At 36.9% G+C, this 20,044-nt stretch overlaps 1 protein-coding gene across 1 annotated transcript; it reads left to right on the top strand.

Annotated features, from left to right (window-relative positions):
• Positions 1 to 14,140: 14,140 nt before the first annotated feature.
• On the top strand, positions 14,141 to 19,612 carry zranb2 (zinc finger, RAN-binding domain containing 2). Its single transcript, XM_087783577.1, has 10 exons — positions 14,141 to 14,270; positions 14,720 to 14,772; positions 16,295 to 16,403; positions 16,539 to 16,621; positions 16,690 to 16,766; positions 16,845 to 17,033; positions 17,113 to 17,282; positions 17,535 to 17,594; positions 18,742 to 18,891; positions 19,070 to 19,612. The coding sequence occupies exons 1-10, from the start codon at positions 14,215 to 14,217 to the stop codon at positions 19,131 to 19,133; spliced, it is 1,011 nt and encodes a 336-aa protein (XP_087639703.1). The 5' UTR covers positions 14,141 to 14,214; the 3' UTR covers positions 19,134 to 19,612.
• The last annotated feature ends 432 nt before the right edge of the window (positions 19,613 to 20,044 follow it).

Here is a 20,044-nt window from a genome sequence, read left to right as displayed (position 1 = left end):
AGACTGAAAACAAACATGTTTGTGGTACCTCTTGTGATATCTGTGGGTCAAGTTGACCTGAAAGCCTGAAAACAAATGTGTTTATAGTATCCATTGTCTTATCTCTGGGTCAAGTTTACCTGAAAGCCTGAAAACAAATGTTTTTGTAGTATCTGTTGTGTTATCTCTGGGTCAAGGTGACCCAAAGCGCGGAAACAAATGTTTTTGTAGTATCCTTTGTGTTGTCTCAGGGTCAAGTTGACCTGAAAGCCTGAAAACAAACGTGTTTGTAGTATCTGTTGTGTTGTCTCAGGTCAAGATGTCCAACAAACTCTTCATTCTCAATACATTTCTTCCAATTTCAGCTCCAAACTCTTTTTAGAAGTTATTTTTTTGGGAACCAAAATTTTATTTTCTGAGATGCATGTTCGAGGAAAGGAAACATCAGGGGGCAACTTCATTCAGCGAGGTCACAGAGGAATTCAAAGTTTTTAAAAAGGTTCTCTGGACTTTTAAATAGAGCTGACAGTCTGGGGACAAAGAAACCTTTGAGCAACATCATAAACTTTGGTTTATAATCAAAAGGTTCTGGAGTTTATTTTAAAAAGGTTTAAGGAAAGCAACAAAAACAAAGGAGTCACAGTTTATACATTTGTTTCCATTTTCTTTTTTTATTGACACAAGTACGTTCAAGGATTTTTGAACATGACATACATTTTTTTTCTTTCTTTACACAATTATATAAACAAAACTGTATTACAAAGATAGAATAGAATTAACAAATAAGGTAAAAAAGAAAAGTAAGAAAACAATGCAACGCCCACCTTGTACTACTCGGTAAATCTTATAGCATGTACTTATCTACTCACTGACTTTTCTTTTTTTTTAAATAAATGTAAATGTTGTGATAAGTTCCGTAATATAAAGTCATTAAAATAGAATTCAGCTTGTCTTGGCTCTTCCAAATGTAGGAGTGAAGTTTCAACATTTTCTGGTCCTCAAGTCCTTTTTCACCTCGGTGAAGTTTGTGTTTATTCTAATAAAAAGAGCTCAACAACACAGCAGCTCTTTCCTCTCCACAGAGAGTGACGAATGGTTTGTTGAAATGTGTTCATCCCATCACATCCTTTACAAACAAACTCAGTATATGAGGATTGAGCGAGCGCAGACCTCTGCACAGATACTCTTTTACACCCATATATATATATTTTCTTTTCTAAAAATTAATTGTCCTACTACTGCTCATTTGATCCAACTGAGCCCCAGATGCTGAACATCTTCTAGCAACAAAATTGTTTGCTAGAAATCAAACAATGGCTGAGTGAAAACACTATTGTAACAGTTTATTTTGGTGTCTAAACAAGAAGGAGCTGTCTCGCCTGCCGTCAATACAAAACTAAATTCTGACTGCTCTAATAGGAGAACTCACATTTCATCCGATCCTTAAAACTCTTAACTGGCTGCCAGTTTCTTTCAGGATCCATTTTTAAATTCTGGTTCTTACTTTCAGATCTATTCATGGTCAGGCTCCTCCTTACATCAGTGATCTGATCCAGACTTACACCCCAGCTCAGGCTCTGAGGTCTGTGGGTCAGAATCTACTGATGGTTCTTGAACACGGTTCAGGACCAGAGGAGAGAAATCCTTCCAGACTGTTGCTCCAAAGCTTTGGAACGATCTTCCTCTGTGTTTGATGATCTACTGACTCCTTCAAGAAACATCTGAAGACATTTTTATTTGTTCAGGCTATTTCTTAATTATCTTAGGGCTTCTGTGTTGGACCTATTCGTCTTGATCTTTTAAAGTATATATTTAAACTGTATATTGTTTTTGATTGTTAAAGCGTTTTGTCACCCAGGTCTAGAAAGGCGCTTTACAAATAACCTTTACTTACTTAATTACTATGTGACCCTGGTCTGGAAAAGCGCTATATAAATACAAATGACTTTCTTAATTACTATATATATACTGCATATATGTGGGGTTTTTGCTGCAACTGGAGGTAATATAATACTTAAGTTATGTTTAATAAATGTGTAGAAACCAAAAAACAAATTGTAAAAGTAGCCAATTGCCCAAAGGCTCTTTAGAAAGTTGAAGAACAATTATTTGTATCATTTGTCACAAGAGATTGTACTGATAAATATCTCACTTTCCAGCTGCATAATTATTACCATCAGGCCTGAAGTAGGCGAGGACCTGGAGAGAAAAGAGCAAATATTCAGCCGTGTTGTCTTCAGGGCGTGACATTTGAATTTTAATGTAAGAACCATTTGACTTCTCTTTCCTTTTTTTTTTTCGATAGCCCTGACCAGACCAGACATAGAACAAAAACAAGACCTTGACATGGATTTAATCACCCAGTGTTTAGAAACCTTTATAATTGTGTACGAGCTGATGGTGGTAAATTAGACTCCACTCATGCATGCAGAGCTTGAACAATGAATCCCTCACCGCCGCTGTTGTACTGACAGTCAGATTGGCGTCTACAGTGCAGACTTGCCGCTGCGTCGGATTATCAAGAACCAAAGAGATGAAGGTAAAATAATTGTATTTAGGAAAAGCTAAATTGGAATTAATTTTTTTTTTAAAAAAAGCTTCATTTTGTGATTCTGACATTTGCTCTTAAAGCCCTAAATACACAAGATTGAAGATATTTCTTCTTGCGCCCCCTAGTTTTAAAAGCATTATTGCCTTCTTGCATTTCGCCTTTTCTAATTTTCTGCATGTGCTTTTGTTGCATCGTTAATAACTAGAGTCTAAGTCTAGATAATTGAAAATACAACTATCATAACATCAAATAATAATAAGCATAATAATAACGATGTTGATAATAATAAATAGTAAATAAGTAAATAAGTAAGTAAGTAGTAATAAGTAAAAGAAATAGTTGTTTTTTTGCTAGCGTGTATCTATAATGGAAGCTGATGAAATAGTTTTTTGGCAATATTATAGTATATGTATGTCACTAACTTTTTACTTGTACCCTAGTTCCTTAAAGTGTTAAAAGGGAAACTAATGTGTTGATCTAAGTAAGGTAAGGTAAAAGGTAAGGTAATCAATAGGAGGGATCAATAAAGTGTCTTAAAGTGTGTGTCAGGAGGGATTAATTAAGTGTCTTAAAGTGTGTGTATGTTTGTACAAAACTCTCTTTTCATTGAAATATTTACATTAGAAAATGATCTTAAGCCCCGCCCACTGAAAACACTTTGTTTTTCTGGAGGTGAAATCTTGTTTACCATAACCACATCCACTCTGCTGTGATTGGTCAAACACAGCAGAGTGTGTCACCGCACGTTATCAATCCAGGAAGTCTCCCCCTCCAGGGACTCGTTGTATAAACAAAGCGGGGCGTGATTACAGCTGGAGGAAAATCATTATTACGTCATAATGGACTCTGCTCTCATAACCTCTCGTTCGCCCAGATTTGAGACGGGGGAGAACTTTATAAAGTAATGAGTTCAAAACATGGTCATGACGAGGGACTTACTGCATCTTGGAGAGGAAGATTCAACATTTGAATCATGGGAGTGAGTCAGGAAACGTTGGTATTTTCACATGAGTTGACCTTTAAGTTTGACATAGATACTTTTCATCAAAATTAAAGCAGATCCAAGATAATTGTTGTTAATTATCAGAAATTACGTTCATTATTCTCCGCCATCATCCAAACTAAGACTAAATCCATTTTAAAATATCAGTCAATTACCACATTTTCGTCCTCCTTGCAAGAGCGTTTCTGCTATTTTTAACGGCAGCAAATGTCAAGGCTGCCGTGGCCTTGCAGGTTGCCCGTGGCAGCAAAACTTTAATACTCAATCATTGAATTTCACCCAGTTAGGGCTTGTGACACGAACAAATCACCGGTGGCCTTTAAAGACTGACCGAGGTAAGTGAGGGACATGTTTTTTTCCTCTGAACAATAAAAAAAAAAGAATGGCAGAAAGCTGAATAAACATAGCTCCTTTTTTTTTTAATAGTTAGCGGCACACTCGTTTAAAATAAACCCCTGCCTCAGCAGCCAAGTTCCCATGATGCCAAATGGGCTCTTACAAATGGAAGGCTTGACAAAACCTGCACACCAATGAGCTTCTGACACATTGTTCTCGGGGCAGCGATTTCCCAAGTGAAAAGCTCTCAAACAAAAGCAACATGGAGGAGAGGAAGGCCATGATGGCTCTATCTCATCCCTCCCTGCCACTCACAAGGTGCAGCGATCAATCACGGCCCTGCTTCACATCCCAACGCTTCTTTGGATGCAATTTGTCACAAGAGCGAGAGCCACTGTCACCATTCTAAAGACTTTTACTCAGGTGCCTCGGAGCCCCTAAGTTGATCTTGATCAAAGTCATTTTGAAAATGGGAAATAATGTCGCGGTAATACGATATATCACTTTCTAAGAGACGGGAAGGTTGTAAATGAATATATTATAAAACAAAATATCAACCATTTAATTCTGTTTATCTCAATAATACTTTTTTTTTCACTTTCTTTAATCTTCTGAAGCCATGAGTTCCGTCTGCTTATTATAACTCACATCTGTTAAGTTGACTCGAATACTTTCTTTTATGTTCGGCTCAAAGCTTTTTGTCGTTTTATTTTTAATCGCAGCTTCCCATAATTCCCTGTGTAATAACATCAAACTGTTCCATCAGTTTGAAGGTCACCTACGTACATCATGAATTAAGATAATGTCAAGGAATGTATATATAATTTAAAACTCTTAAAAGTGATCTTTTTATTCTTTACTTCAATTTATGTAACGGAAAGATCATTAGCTCATGTGATCGAATTATGGTTCCTCACTTTTCGTGGACACTTATCTAACACGGAATCTCTTACATTGAATTTACCTCTTTTTTCCAAAAATCATCTGACAGTCAACTAAGGCTACTCATTTTTTTTTCTATTTTCACGAAAAAACAATAATGTTGATTTAACGTATAACAGAGTTAAATTTGTAAATTGCATTTCCGTTTTTGTCAATTTTCCGCTATCAATTTCATGTTTGTTTGACACCCTTTTTAGCATTTGAAATATCACCTAAAGCAACGAGTTGAATGCATTGGTAAGTGGCAGCAGAGAAGTGGATCAACCAGTGCAAGAACTTCTCATTCTGCACCACAGAGAGTGATGGATATTCAAACATTTTATGGATCTAGATTTGTATTCTATCACTACCAAAATATAACACCGACAGACAAACACTAACTAAAGCATTTTAACTGTAAATGTTGACTTGATCTTAGTACACTGGAAAACAAATGACATTTAAAAGTATTTTCCCACTGATACCAAGCATTTTATTATGTTCCTCCCCTGCTCTTTATTTTTTTGTTTTTTAATGACTGCTCAATATGGTGAGGGAGATAAATCTTCTTTTTTCAAATTTTGTATTATTATACGGTCTCATCCGAGGTTTATTGCCAATAAAGTTATTTTATTTGATAAAATCTCTCTTCATAAACCTGAGAGTTTTATGAACTGAAAATTCTAACTTCACTCATTTTCTTCTCCCTTTCATGTCGACTAAAGGTTGTAATCTGTTCCTTTTTAAAGTTATAGACAAAAATGTTTGTTCATTTTAATGTAGCGACTGGAGCTCAGTTGTCTTCGTCTTCATCTTCGTCCAAAAAGACACTTAAAAACATCCAAATACCTCCATACTGCTCGACTCTAACGTCCATCTTGTATTAAAGCCTCAACATGAAAAAAAACAAAAAAATTAATAAGTCCATGTTTTAAGTTTGTTTGTAGCGGATGTTGCTAGGCTAGCTGCCTAAATATGATACTTATATTTGGGCTGTGTTTCAATGAGATAAGACGTCAGGGAGAAATTGAGAGATTTTCGCTTCAAACTAACTTAAAATATACAGATTTAATTACATTTTTCGGAACAATTCCTCATGTTGAGTGTGTCTTTAGACGAAGTTGAAGACAACTGAGCTCCAGTCGCTACATTATTTTCAGAGTAATCTGTTCCTTTTTAGATTTATAGACAAAAATGTTTGTTCATTTTAATGTAGTAACTAGAGCTCAGTTGTCTTCGTCTTCGCCCGAAAAAAAAACACTTAAAAACATTCAAATACCTCCATACTGCTCGTCTGTAACGTCCCTTTTGTATTGAAGCCTGGAAAGAGGAATTGTTTCCCGAAAAAACGTAAATAAGGCCATATTTTGGGTTTCTTTGAAGCAGAAGTTATCAGTCTTTCAGTTCCTGCCTGAAGTCTGTCCTCATTGAAGCGCATTGTGCAAGTGCGTAAGATTTAGGTGGATGGCCTAGCAGCGTACGCTAAAAAGGATCTAAGAATAAGGTTTTTTCCGGGACAATTCCTCTTGTCAAGGCTTAAATACAAGAGGGACATTACAGACGAGCAGTATGGAGGATTTTTGGATGTTTTTAAGTGTCTTTTTGGACGAAGATGAAGACGAAGACAACTGAGCTCCAGTCTCTACATTAAAATGAACAAACATTTTTGTCTTTAAATCTAACAAGGAACATATTACTCTGAAAATAATCCCAACCCTTAGTCGACATGAGGGTGAGTAGAACATGAATGAAGTTTGAATTTTCCCATCACTTTAAGACTTTTTGTTTATCGTGTTGCTTTGTGTGATCTGGGGGCTAAATCTGTTCTTGGTACACCATCGAGATCCTCCACTGGTTGATGTAATACATGAAATATACCTGAGCACAGCAGGAATAGGTTCGAGAGCAAGTCGGTTGATGATTTTTTATTATTTTTGAAAAATCCTACGATAACCTCACAAGGGGGAGAAGGATAATCAATAATTAAAAAAAATAGGTTTTTAAAAACTTCTCAAAAACCTCCTTCTACACTAGTGCGGCAACATCCCTCTAATTCTTGGATCCAGGACTTTTTTTTTCTTCTTTTTAAAACAACTTTCCCATGAGTTATGCATAAGCGCCTGCATTATTTAGTGATTAACGATATATTCACAGGCCAAATGCCTCGGCAGACTCGGGCGAAAGGGAAGCTCCGGGCTGCGAGGATACGTGTCAGTCCTTAAAGAGCGATCGGTCGGTGTGAGTGATCCCTCCGCGGGAGCCCGGCTGCTCCGAGGTGGCAGTGATGGGCCCAATTTAATGCTCCATTATGTAAATTGATCATTCCAATTGACCGTTTCTCCGGCACAGCAGAACCCGGCTGATTGGGTACCAGAGGGTTTAAAATATTTAAAGAAACTTCTGGGAGCTAAAAATAAACATCTTAAACAAAAAAAACAGATAATAAAAGAAAAAAAAAAACCACGGGAGCTGGCGCTGGAGAGAAGATGACAGAAAGTTAATGGCTGTCGAGGTGACTTCTGCTCCATCCAATCACATTTAAAAGTCACCTGTCTTGTTTTCCAGCCCAGAGGTAAAAGTGAACGCATTTGCATAATGAGTTTCACTGTACGAACATATTTGGCATCCAATTTTTCCAAGAATGTCTGTTTGGCATTTGATTTGCTTGCGAAATTCACAGCTGAATTATTCAAGCTTTTTTTTTTTTTTTTTTCCCCGAGACCTTGCAAGATTCAATAGCAGTTCAAAATAAGTCGAGAAAATGAGCTGCGTTTCTCTGCAAATCATTAATAGCATTATAGTCCTGTGTGGTGGAGTTTCAATATTTGCATGGGAGAATTCACAATAGACCAAGCTGTTGCATTCTGGGATTTTAACCACCTGAAAAGTTCTCGCATTAATTAGTACATTCATTGTAGTAATCAATACCTAAATCCAATATCAGGCCTGGGGGCTTTTAAAGGCATTTGTTTGGGATTCTGAATGGCTTAGTCAACCAGATGCTTTTTTTTGTGAGCAGAGAAGTCGATGTAGGACGAATGCTCCTCCCATGATGCAATACTAATAGACTCAGGGACTCATTCATTCCTCGTACTATTAAGCTATTAACTTTATTGACAAGTTGGACTTGGTTACATGTGGTTGTTCGGACATTCGTAAGATAGCTTGATCATGTGGGTATCCTGTGAGAAGTCATTCGTGAACTGGTGCTTCGAAATAACATGAGGCATGAATGTCATGAGAAACTAATACTAACACGAGATACAAACATCAAGAGATATGAGTATCTGGCAAAAAAAACAACATATACAGGGCTCTGTGACCTACTGACGGTCTGACAAAGAACCATTTTCCTTTGTTTTGAACAACTGTTGTAATGAAACATCATTTTTAAACTGATGGCGCCACCTACTGATCTCTAAACAACATGACACGTTTCATGAAGCTTCATCAGACCATCACTACCATAACCTTCAAATGTAAAAATATTTTTCTTTTTTCTTTTTTCGTTTCATTCGACAAGTGTTTTGATTGTGATTAAAAATATATATGTATTATTTAACTAAACTGTTCATGATGTTTCCTCCCGACATCATTAGTGTCAGGGTTGAGAGTTGCACTCTTTGTTTTTGGTGCCCCTTCTGGATTTTTTGTCAATACATGCCATGTGCTCTGGCTGTGTCCCAAATCGTGCACTTTGCCGTACGCACTGGTTTATAGTACACATTAGGATAGTGCACCTACTTAGCCAGTGCATTTCGACAGGGTAGTACTGTCTCAAATCAAACACTGTAGCTACACACTTACAGGAAATGACTCGACAGCTTCTTCTTCTACTACTTTTAACGCTGATTGCAACCAGAAGTTGGAACTCTATCGCTGATACTTGACAGCACTTTTCACCAATTGAAACAAGTTATTAAATTGTATTTCATTGTGTTATTATCGTTTTTGTGTTATTTTGTGGTAAAAATGGTGTTTTCTCAAGACATTTACGCAGGATGGAAAGTGTCCATTGATCCACACTCAGTTTAAGGCCCAGTTCTTTGTTCAGTCTTTGTCAGTCCGTGACAATTGTAAAGGAAGTGAAACTACTCTTTAGCTTGAGAAGGATTTTTGAATGATTTTTGTTGATTCTTTTGTGGAATATATGTTTGGAGAAAACTTATATTTTATTTAGATTTTTTTTACTTTGGGTCAGCCCTGCAACCTCTTTATCAATAAGGTACTGGCTAAGGAAAATATATAGACAAAATGTCAGCTAAAAACCCCAGGAAATTCAGTGTCTGAACACACCACATTATAAAACTTTTCCACTGAAGGTTCACTCAAGGCTGGAGCTAAATTTAGCGACAGACAAAGGACCTCAAAAATCTTAATTGGTGACTCTTAACGAGGCATGTCCAAAGTCTGGCCACGACGGACTGTGGAACCTTTAACTAGATTTCATTGTGCCTGCAGCCACCAGGAAGGAACCCATTTACGCTATATGACCTTCAAATATAAATGTTTGGTGTCGATTCATGACTATATATTGGTTTAATCTCAAGTTCCTGTAAATTCTGTGTAGATAAAAGAGTCTTCCCTTTTGGTTCGCTCCCACCAACAACCATATTGAGGGATTATATGAAAGGTATTGAGTACATTTTGGCCAACGTTCCGAACATAATGTAAAATAATAGATCACTCACTGTTGTCACAATCAGAATCAGAAATAGTTTTATTGCCATTTTCAGTTCGAAACCACCAAATCGGTATTTTTTCTGGTATTGTGTGCAACATTAAACACGAAAATAAATCTTGTCAAAGGCTCTGTGATTAGTGGATCAAGTTTTAAAGAAGTTTGCCAAAACATCTTAGATATTATTTGCTCTTTTTGATTATTTTTGGATGTTTTCTAAAAAAATCATTTCTGAATTGAAAAAGGAATCTTTTTAACAGTGAGTCTAAAGCAGACAATTATTATATAATTATATATAATATGAATGTCTTACCAAACAATGTTTTTTTGTAAACAGAGAAGCAGATGGAGCATGAATGCTCCTTCCATGATGCAACACTAATAGACTCAGGGACTCATTCAGTTCTCGTGCTATTATACATTATAATGAGTTTGGGGGCAGGAGTGGAGTGAAAGGATTATGTATTCTATTATATGTTAATCCTTATATCCTTTTAAGATCTTTGTGGGTTTCTCCGTTGATCTATACTATTTGCACTTTGTTATCTCTTTGTACATTGTTATTTTTATTTGCACTTTTTTCTTGCTTTTATGAAACTTCTGTAGCGTCTATCTTCTGCTGTGAACTGGAAACCTAATTTCCCAAAGGACATCCTCCATAGGGATCAAAAAAAGAAAGTCTAACCATCTATTTGAAATAAATATATTTTTTATATCTTATCTTATCAAGTTAGTCAAGAAAAAGCTAAATTAGCTGCTAAGGTACAACACAAAAAACTAAAAGTAAACGTCCTATCCGATATATTCAACTTGTGATTTAGTAAGTATGATGTCATTATCTTTTAAAAGAGTTATTACGTTCCTTATCCTTGAGGTGAATGAGTGAAAGCAGACAAATAGGATATGATATGACTCATAAAAATCTCAAGTCTGTCTGTGATACAAGGTCACCAGAATGGAATGTGTTATAATTCTTAAAGATCTTTTTTTCCCCCAACTGAATACAACCATTGATACATAGATTTGAACACCGAGAAAGTTTTCAAGGCCACCGAGAAGATTCCCGACATAATTATCTCGGAGAAAACACTCACCGGCTGAATAGACAAACTGCAGGAGGAATCGGAGTAAAGCCGAATTCATTTTGTCAGTGTCTAATTGCATTTATTGGCCATTCGTGGAACTTTCCTTAATCCTGGATTATGATGATGCATTAACAGCTGCGGCTGGCTGTTTACAAGGCATTTATTAGCCGGTGTCACCGTAACGAGACAAATTCCACCTATCACATTAATCACCTCCCTGCCAGGACTGTGTCAGCGCCAAGAGCACCGCCGGATGACATATCGTCCGGGCCGCTTCCCCCATTTGGCTGCATTAGCAAACCGTCATCGTATGGGAATCCAAACAACTCATTAGTAACTCTCAGCACTGCGCTTGTGAAGTGAAACTGAATGTGAGTAAAGAGCAATAAATCAGAGAGGGAGGGAGGAGATAAGATGAAAAGAACCGCAGGGGTATAATGCCAGTGTGAGTGCATGAAAGCACAAAAACAATTCGCTCTATAATACACAGAATTGAACTTAATTAAAGTATCATCAATGCTACATCCATCTGCTACTCTCTTTTGTATGTTCCATCCATTTAATCATGCACATATTCAGCTTTTCTCACCCTGTTTTTCTGTCCAGGTAAATGATTAACTATTGGAGCTCAGGTAGATTACGCATATATAGAAGTAGTAAACAATCCCGGCGAGACTGGCGAGCCGATATCTCTCCACGAAAATGGCTCATTAATCTTAGTAGAATTTGCATTTAAGTGGGTTTTTTTTCTGTTGGCCAATAGTTTGTAAGTGAACTCTTAGTGTTAGAGTTTTATTACATGTACTTGCCTGGCGGTTTCTCCTACATTCAAAATAAAAAACAGTGCTTTTTTTTGTTAACGTGTGTGTGTGACTGTCTGGTACCTCCTGCTTCAAACCCCTTAAGTGGCTGAGAAAGTCACTGGTAACCCAATGATGGTGCTTTCTTGTAAACATTGTATCGAGATGCTGCTATTTTCTGGTTCAAGGAGGAAGAGAGACGACATCTGCCACGTTTTTTATCTGTGAAATTGGGTATTTAGAATAGAATTAAGCAGATTTAATCCATCTATGACACTTAATTGTAATGTTGTGATGTGGAAAAAATGAGCCTGCTTTGAGTATTTTGGTGTAATTTAAATGGAAAAGCCTGAACTTCCAGCTAAATTGATTGGACACACCGCTGCTAAACTTGAAGAAACAACATTTATGTGCTAAAATGAATGCCTGTGATCAGTCTGTAGTACTTCCTCGAATATATAAAAAAACATTCATGACAATAATCTCAATACACTGCAAGTAAAACTAACAAAAGCTAATAATAATATCTTTAGACTTAGATTGTATCATCTTCTCTTTATTTCTCTTTGTTCTTGTTCTTTTTTTATTTTGATTTATTTTTTATGAAAAATTGCTGTATTTTCTGTGGCTATTGGAAAAAAACAATTTCCCTAAGGAGACCTCCTGAGGGATCAATAAAGTTTTACCTTACCTTACCTTACCTTAATCTATCAATTGATTAATTATTTATTTTTAGCAATATTTTTTTGATAAACACCAAAATACCATATATTTATAAATATTCATGTGGTGAAAGGTCATTGTACTTATTTAACTTTAAATACAGAGTATTTAAAATAAATAATAATTTGACATCATCCCAAAATATTACTCGATATTCAAATATTTTTGGCTAAATAAATTACAAGAAGTCTTTATTTGATATGAGGATTTTCTGTTTTACATCAGATTGTTATTCAACATAGTAAATAGGAGAATAAATCATGAAAAATAAGTTGTCGGTTCTTCTAATGTACTGTATGTGGGAGCATGTATGAAGGCAGCCTTTCTTTTTAAGTTCTAGAAGCTTCTTCTCGTCACTTGGTCCTAATAATCGTATGCATGAGTCATAAATCAAGCCCATGGCGTCGTCGTCCCCCTCAACGCTCACATGATTAAAACATTATGATCTTGTGTTCCTTAGACATAAAGGACGCGTCACACCAAAGCGGGTTCAGCTCGGAGAAAAAAACAGGGCAGGAAATAGGCTGAAGATAGAAGAGTGAAATAGCCTGGAGTGTGGAGTCGGGGTCTTGAACCAGCTGTGACTGCGACCTACAGCGGTCTGTGACTTTATCTTAAGCAAGATAAGGTGGACAAGGGCATGCTTTTGTACGCTTTTGTTCTCTCAAACATAGCGGGTGTTGAATAGTGCAGCAAAAGATTGAATATGGTCGTTTTTTGTTTTTCATTTTTACTGGTTTACTGGTGAAAATAGAAGGAGAAAAGAATAACAATTTAGACAAACTTGCTCTTGGCTCAACACAGGTATGAGATACCGGTGTCATAGTACTAGAAAATAAATGATAATGATTAGAAATATGTATTTTAAGCAGTAGATCTTAAGGAAAATGTGAAGACAAAATCACAATCTCACCACATACACAGTACATATAAAATCATCCAAATACTCAACAGCTATTGTTGTACAGATATTTTTAGCTGATATTGTCTTTTTGTATCATTCATAAATATTTTCTTAATTTAAATTTTACATTACACACAAAATTGTAGAGGAAGTACAATGAACTTGTTCAGTGACTTAGTAGCAGCACAAAAATGAGTTGAACTTCATGTTGTTTTGAGCAGTGAATGAGGTTTGCTTAGAACATTTTTTATTTTTATATTTCAATACCTGTTTAAGTATTGTAATGTTTATAAATCCAGGCAGAGTTAATGGATCTTCGACAGTCATTTCATGAAGATAAATATGCTTATCAATAATATGTTCATTATTTTCAAGTATAAAAAAAGTATGTGGCAGAAAATGAATAATTTTGCTAGTTTTAGTTTTAGTAATAGTTTTCGCTTTAGGATGTATCAAATGTGTGGATGCACTGCTCTCAAGTGGCCAATTGAGGTATAGCAAATTAATGAAAAATAAATGAAAAATAGAAAATAAATAACTGAATTATATTAATGAATATTATAGGATAAATGATGCACCTTAAGGCAATATGTGTTTTTGATCTGCAATAATGCATCATTTTTATTCCAAAAAAGTTCTGCTGTGACCTTGATTTTCTGGAACTCCTGTTTTGTTATCAGTTTTATCTTGATCTTTAAAATATATACTTTATTGAATATTGTTTTGATTGTTTAAGCGCTTTGTGACCCTGGTCTGGAAAAGCGCTATACAAATAAAAATTACTTACTTACTTACTTTTTTGAGAAAGGTTACAGCAAACCTTTTATGAAACTATTGTAATAAAAGTATTTTATATTTTATTGGTGAAATTGTGTTTTGTTTATTGGTTTAAAAAGCAAATACATAAACATAAATACGTGTCGACGATGCGTTCGCGTTAATTGGCTCACATTTTTAAAAACACGATTTAATTTATATTTCTTTTATATGTATAAAATTCTTTTAAATACTTTTTAATTATGTTTTAAAATACTATATACTTTTTAAACTATGTTTGTGACTTAACGACACACTTTAAATAACGAAAAAATAATGGACAATTTGGACACATAGAACCACATCTATAATTGACGAGGGCACCTGAAGGCACCAGCAGAGGGGCAGCGCTGGTGTTTCCTGCTCCCTGAGGTTTTCTACTCTCTGCTAACCTAACACGCCTACAAACACCACGATGTCGGGGAAGACTTTCCGAGTCAGCGACGGGGACTGGATTTGTCCAGATAAAAAGTAAGTAGAACCTGCGAAACAAACCCAGCGTCCATGAATGATCAGGGTTATTTTTTTTTTAAATTGCGAGCTTAATGCTAATGCTAGTTAGCTTGCGTGGCCTACTCGCTAATGTTCCGCCCAGTTTATAAATAAAGTCATAAAACTATTCACCGCCACATAAATCTGCTGATACTATTTATATGTAGGTATTGGCGTTTTATACACGTGTGTTTTTGTAGGTATTTGTGACACTGTGCTAATGTTAGCCACTGTTAGCTGCTGCTAGCTTGTGCATCCATGTGTTGTGTCGAGATCATGACTTTTGACCCTGTGGTCAAGGATCTGGTGTCGCTGCTCTTGGCCTTTAAGACCTCCTGGTCCCACTGTTGTTCTTACACAGTATTGATCTTTCAAGTGTACAGTAATACCTCCTGTTGTTTGCTCATCCTATCGTTTGTTTTCCTCAGGTGTGGGAATGTCAACTTTGCTAGAAGAACTAGTTGTAACAGGTGTGGAAGAGGTGAGTGATAATGTCAACAAGTATTGCGTGTGTTTTTTTCTATTTTAAACTCGTTTATATGAGGATGAGATGGAGATTATGTGGTCTCTTTATGGCTGGAGAGACTTCTTGGTTTATTTAATTTGAAAATCTACTTGCTAAAATTGCAATTTCTCTCCATAAAGTGTATGTATTTGGAATTCAAAGCTGCATGAAATAAACATGCAACTTGTTACCTAGATATGTTTTAAATAAACGTTACAGAAATGTATGAAGATGTTTATTTAGATCTGCAAATCCAGGAGTGGATTTGTTGTTTTGTTTTTTTTAGTCACTAAATCTATGGTGTCTAAGTATTGCAGGGTTATATCTGGGTCAAGGTGACCCAATGATGTTGCACTTTATGCAGGATTTTTTATTTCAAAATCAACACAATTAGATTTAAGGAAAGTTTGTTCTTTTTCAGTCCATCGTGTTTAATTTGTTAAAATGGTAAAACAAAAAAAACACATTTTCAGTATGTGTATGTTCTCAAGTTGATCTTAATCAAATGATATTTAAGTCAAAAGTCTTGGAGTACAACAAGTGTTTTCAGTAGGCCAGGGTTAAACACATTTTCTAATGTCAATATTTAAATGAAAAGAAAGTTTTGTACAAACAGACACTGATGATACAATGGAGTCCAACATCCATTTAAGAAACACCTAAATCAACACATTAGTTTCCCTTTTAACTTTTTTTTGATTCCTTTGCCAAAACGAAGCTGTGTTTTGGGATTTTTCTTTTTATCTTCTGGTTCCTCTAGTTTTAAATTCTGTTTTGGCAGGAAAATGCAGCCTTTATGCACTTCTTCTGCTCCCTCCTCTACTTGTATTGCAATGTTTGGAAAATTAATAATCTTTTTTTTTTCCAGTTCACATGGAAACTCAAAATGTGTTTTCAGTAATCTCCACTTTGATACAAGTTAAATGTTTTCAAAATCATAACTGTATTTATATGGTGTGATACTTGCTAGGGAAAGAAAAATGACATTGGGTGTGTCCCAAAAGCAGTGTGTAAATGTAGTGCGAAATGAGCTCTCAAATGGGCTGAAAATTGACTGGATCATTGGACACTTTCCACCATTAAAGACCGCAACCTTAATGATGTAGATGACGCTAAAAGGAATATACGTCACTGACGACGCGTCTTCGGAGCAAATACTGGAGTAAATATCTCAAGAAAACACTTTTCTTTACCACAACAGCAGCAATAACAAAATTAAACAACTTAATAACTTGTTTCAGTTGGCGAAAGGTGCTGTCAAGTGTCTACGATAGTGTTCCAATCGCCAGTTGGGATCAGATCAAAGTAGTAGAAGAAGAAGCTTTCGAGTCATTTCCACTAAGTTTGTAGCGGCAGTATTTGATTTGAGACAGTACTACTCTACGAAAAAAATTGATCTTAATGTGCACACAGAGAAGTGATTTTGGGACACAGCCTTGGTCAAGACTTGGACTTATTCTTCATTTGATTGACATTGATTTTTATTTTTCTGTTTCAGATAAAACCACAGAAGCAAAGATGATGAAAGCTGGTGGGACAGAGATCGGTAAAACTCTGGCGGAGAAGAGTAGAGGACTTTTCAGTGCAAACGACTGGCAGTGTAAAACGTAAGTGACACACTGTGCCACTGTACTCGAGCATAATCTCGGTTAATAGTTGCGTTACTTGGTATCGTTGCTGATCCGTACATAAACATCTGATGAAGACATGATGTTAACTTGTCTTCTGACCGTCATTCATAGGTGTGGCAACGTGAATTGGGCTCGGAGATCAGAGTGCAACATGTGTAACACGCCGAAATATGCCAAGCTGGAGGAACGAACTGGTCAGTTGAAGAGGATGAATGTTTCTTTTATGAGCAAGTTTTCACTGTTTTTTGTCTCCATCGTTCAGGATATGGAGGAGGATTCAACGAGAGAGAGGATGTGGAATATGTTGATCGTGAGGAGTCTGACGGGGAATATGACGAGGTGGGAAGAAATAAAAAGTTATTATAAATTCAAAGTTATTTGGTTTTTACAAGTTTGTAATCTGTGTTTTCTCTTCAGTTTGGTAGGAAAAAGAAAAAGTTCCGTGGTAAAAGTAGCAGCACTTCGTCCTCGAAAGAACCTGAGAAGAAGGCACCACGCAAAGAAGTAGTCAAGCAGCCGCCGCCGCCGCAGAAGCAGCAGCAGCAGGAGGAGGATGATGAAGAAGATGATGAGGAAGATGGTGACCTATCAAAGTACAAGCTCGACGTAAGGACATCGGCAACGGTCGGAAATCCTTCCATATTTAATCCGGATCCCGATTGACCTTTTTAAAACTCTCCTCCAGGACGATGATGAAGACGATGGCGATGGAGATTTGTCCAAATACGACCTGGACGCCAGCGAGGAAGAAGCCAACGACGGCAAGGCGGCAAAGAAAAAAGACAGTCGGTCGGGTTCCTCCCGCTCTCGCTCTTCATCCCGGTCCTCCAGCTCCAGTTCTCGGTCCAGGTCCAGGTAAACGGGTACAGGTCCAGGGTAACTCCGGGCAAAATGTCAGTATCAGTTCACTCTTCCTTCTCGTACAACATTAACGTATCGTGCTGTTTGTTCTTCAAATACTCTCTTGATAGATGAGATTGACACAAAACTTTATTTAATTTTTGAACATTTAAAAAAAGGTGTTTTTGTCTTTTTTAATTACGTCTGTTTACCACATGGTTGCGCTATCACGGGAAATATATTGGAAAGTTTTGTTTTGTCTTCCAGGTCCAATTCTAGGAGCTCATCTGGTTCCCGGTCCGCATCTCGTTCGAGGTCTCACTCCAGGTGAATGAGGTCACATGCGCTCTCACTTTACGGAGAGTGTATGTATGGAGCACATGACTGAACAGAAACTAAATCATAGATACAACCTGCTTGTATTACGTCAAAACCTTGTCGTCACCATTGCTTAGCGCTAGTGCTTTGTCAAGTAATCCTGGGTGTTCCTCAAACTTCTTCTTTTCTGAGATTAACTGGTTCAGGCAACGCATTGAACAGGGATTATGTGAGCGATTAGGATCAGAAGAACTGGAAAAAGAAAAACAAATTTATAAACAACCTTTCACTCTTTGTAGACCAGGGGCCCTGTGTACTTAGAGGTTGTACGCACAAAAGATGCACGGACATACTTTTCCACGTCAAAGTTCAAAAAGTGTTCAAAATATCGGACTTCCCGATAAATTTGAAAGTAACGTACGTTCTTGATCTATAGTCGGATTAATGTCGGCCTAGTCATGTTGATATGTTAACACCAGAGTTACATTAACCATCAATATTGATCAAAAATTAACACATACAAGTGTTTTTAGTTACACAAGTGTATATTTTCTGATCGCCGAGAGAAAAATCACGGACTCTGGTTAATTTAAATGTAAATAAGAACAAGTCTGCGATTGATACGTGGATTGGGATGAACAAAGGAAAAGTGCTTGTACTTGTGTGCACGCACAGATTCATACATCTGAATATATTTTTGTACGTGTACATAATCTGGATTTCGACTGTTTTTCGATTAAAATCCACTAACTTCTTTTGTACATGAGGCCCCAGTTGTCCTAAAACTTCAAATTTGTTGAGTTTAATTTATGGAGAAGTCTGTTTAAAAACAATTTAAACATTCAATTTAAAATTTTAATATGCAGTGGGGTTTTTTTGTGCTCCACTTTGAGTCACTGGAAATGTGCAAACAGTCGAATTATTTAAACATTTTAAACAAAGCAATACAATTTCTAAGTGATCATTTTTATTCTTAAAACGATCGACAACAATGGGCTTCTATGCTCAGCATCTTGCGCGTTATAGACATTTTTTTTCCTCGACATTAAAAACGTTGAATGTAGTTTTCCAGAGAAGTTTAATGAACACCTTGTCCTGCTGGAACGACCGACCAAAACCCGACTGACTTTCCCTACTTGGTTTATTCCTCCAAAAGATCCAGCTCCAGGTCTGGAAAGGGCTCCCCTCCGCAGAAAAGGTCCCGCTCCCCGTCCTCCTCGCCCGAGAGGACGCAGAAGCGCAGCCGCTCCAGGTCTTCATCTGGAGGGAGGAAGCGGAGGCGCTCTAGATCCCATTCGTCCGAAAGGTTTGGGTTTCTGTGGAATACCACACTGCCACTGACTATTTCGTTGTTACCCACCTCTCTCCTGGTGTTCTCTCTTCTTTCCTGGACCTTCTTATGACCACATCAATCATACACCAGCCGGTCTCTGTCTCCGGGACTAACTGGGCTCCTCTTCCCTCGGTCTTGTGTGTGATTGCAGGCGCAGCAACCGGTCCTCCAGGTCCTCCAGCTCCGCTTCCAGCTCAAAAAAAAAAATGACCTGAAGCCTTGATCAGTTCTCGTGCATGACGTGTTGAGAGCTCGATGAACATGCAGTTTATTTTCAGATATATCTCCCAGACGAGTCTTACTTCCATCAGACAAAAAAACAAACTCGCACCCCCCCCGACTGTAACGAGTGTCTTCGTCTTCGTGTCCGTGTCAATCATGAATCTGTGCTCGCTCGGATTTTCCGTAGTTTTTTGGGAAGACCCGAGAGTGTAGCGAGACGTTTTTTTTTAGTTAAATCTCTTTATTTTCTCTTCCAAAGGTAAGTATTTTCTTTTTTCGCTGACAATAGAAGGGGAAGTTTTAGTTTTGGTTATAACACAGTTCGAGCCACAGCCACATGTATTAGATCGAACCATGACATTTAACACAACCATCAAGTCCCAAAAGTTAAGGTACAAAGAGTGACAGAAATATTTTTGTTGGTGAGTTTAACTTCATTGTACACGTTGTAAATAAATTTCTGTCGACATTCCTTCCCACTCGTGTTCTTCCTCCTCGTCCTGGTGCGAGCATGTGAAGGTCACTTTAAAATGTGTTTTTACAAAGAATCTAGCTTTAGATGATCCGTCCAGTTTTAACACATGAACCAGGGGGGGTCCAAATTTATTTTGGAAGGGGCCACATTTGACGAACATTTTTTAAGAACTGAGCAGAGACACAATACCATGATTTGTCTTCATGGTGCAAGATCCTGTATCTTTAACACAGTTAAGAGCCTTTTTCACGCACTTGTAGACTAAATGTTTTGTAGGGAAAAAATACTTTGTTGGGGGATTTTGTCATAAAAGGGGTCATTTTTATTTTCTGGTTGATTTAATAGAGTTTATTATAGAGGCCCACACATGAAATCAACTAGAGGACCAACAATATGGACATCCATATTGTTGGTTTTATGTATGTTTTA

This window comes from Callionymus lyra, chromosome 2 (assembly GCF_982586985.1).
Source record: "Callionymus lyra chromosome 2, fCalLyr1.hap1.1, whole genome shotgun sequence".
Classification (NCBI taxonomy): Eukaryota; Metazoa; Chordata; class Actinopteri; order Syngnathiformes; family Callionymidae; genus Callionymus; species Callionymus lyra.
The sequence above is the reverse complement of the archived record's forward strand: the minus strand, read 5'-3'. Positions and strand labels throughout refer to the sequence as shown.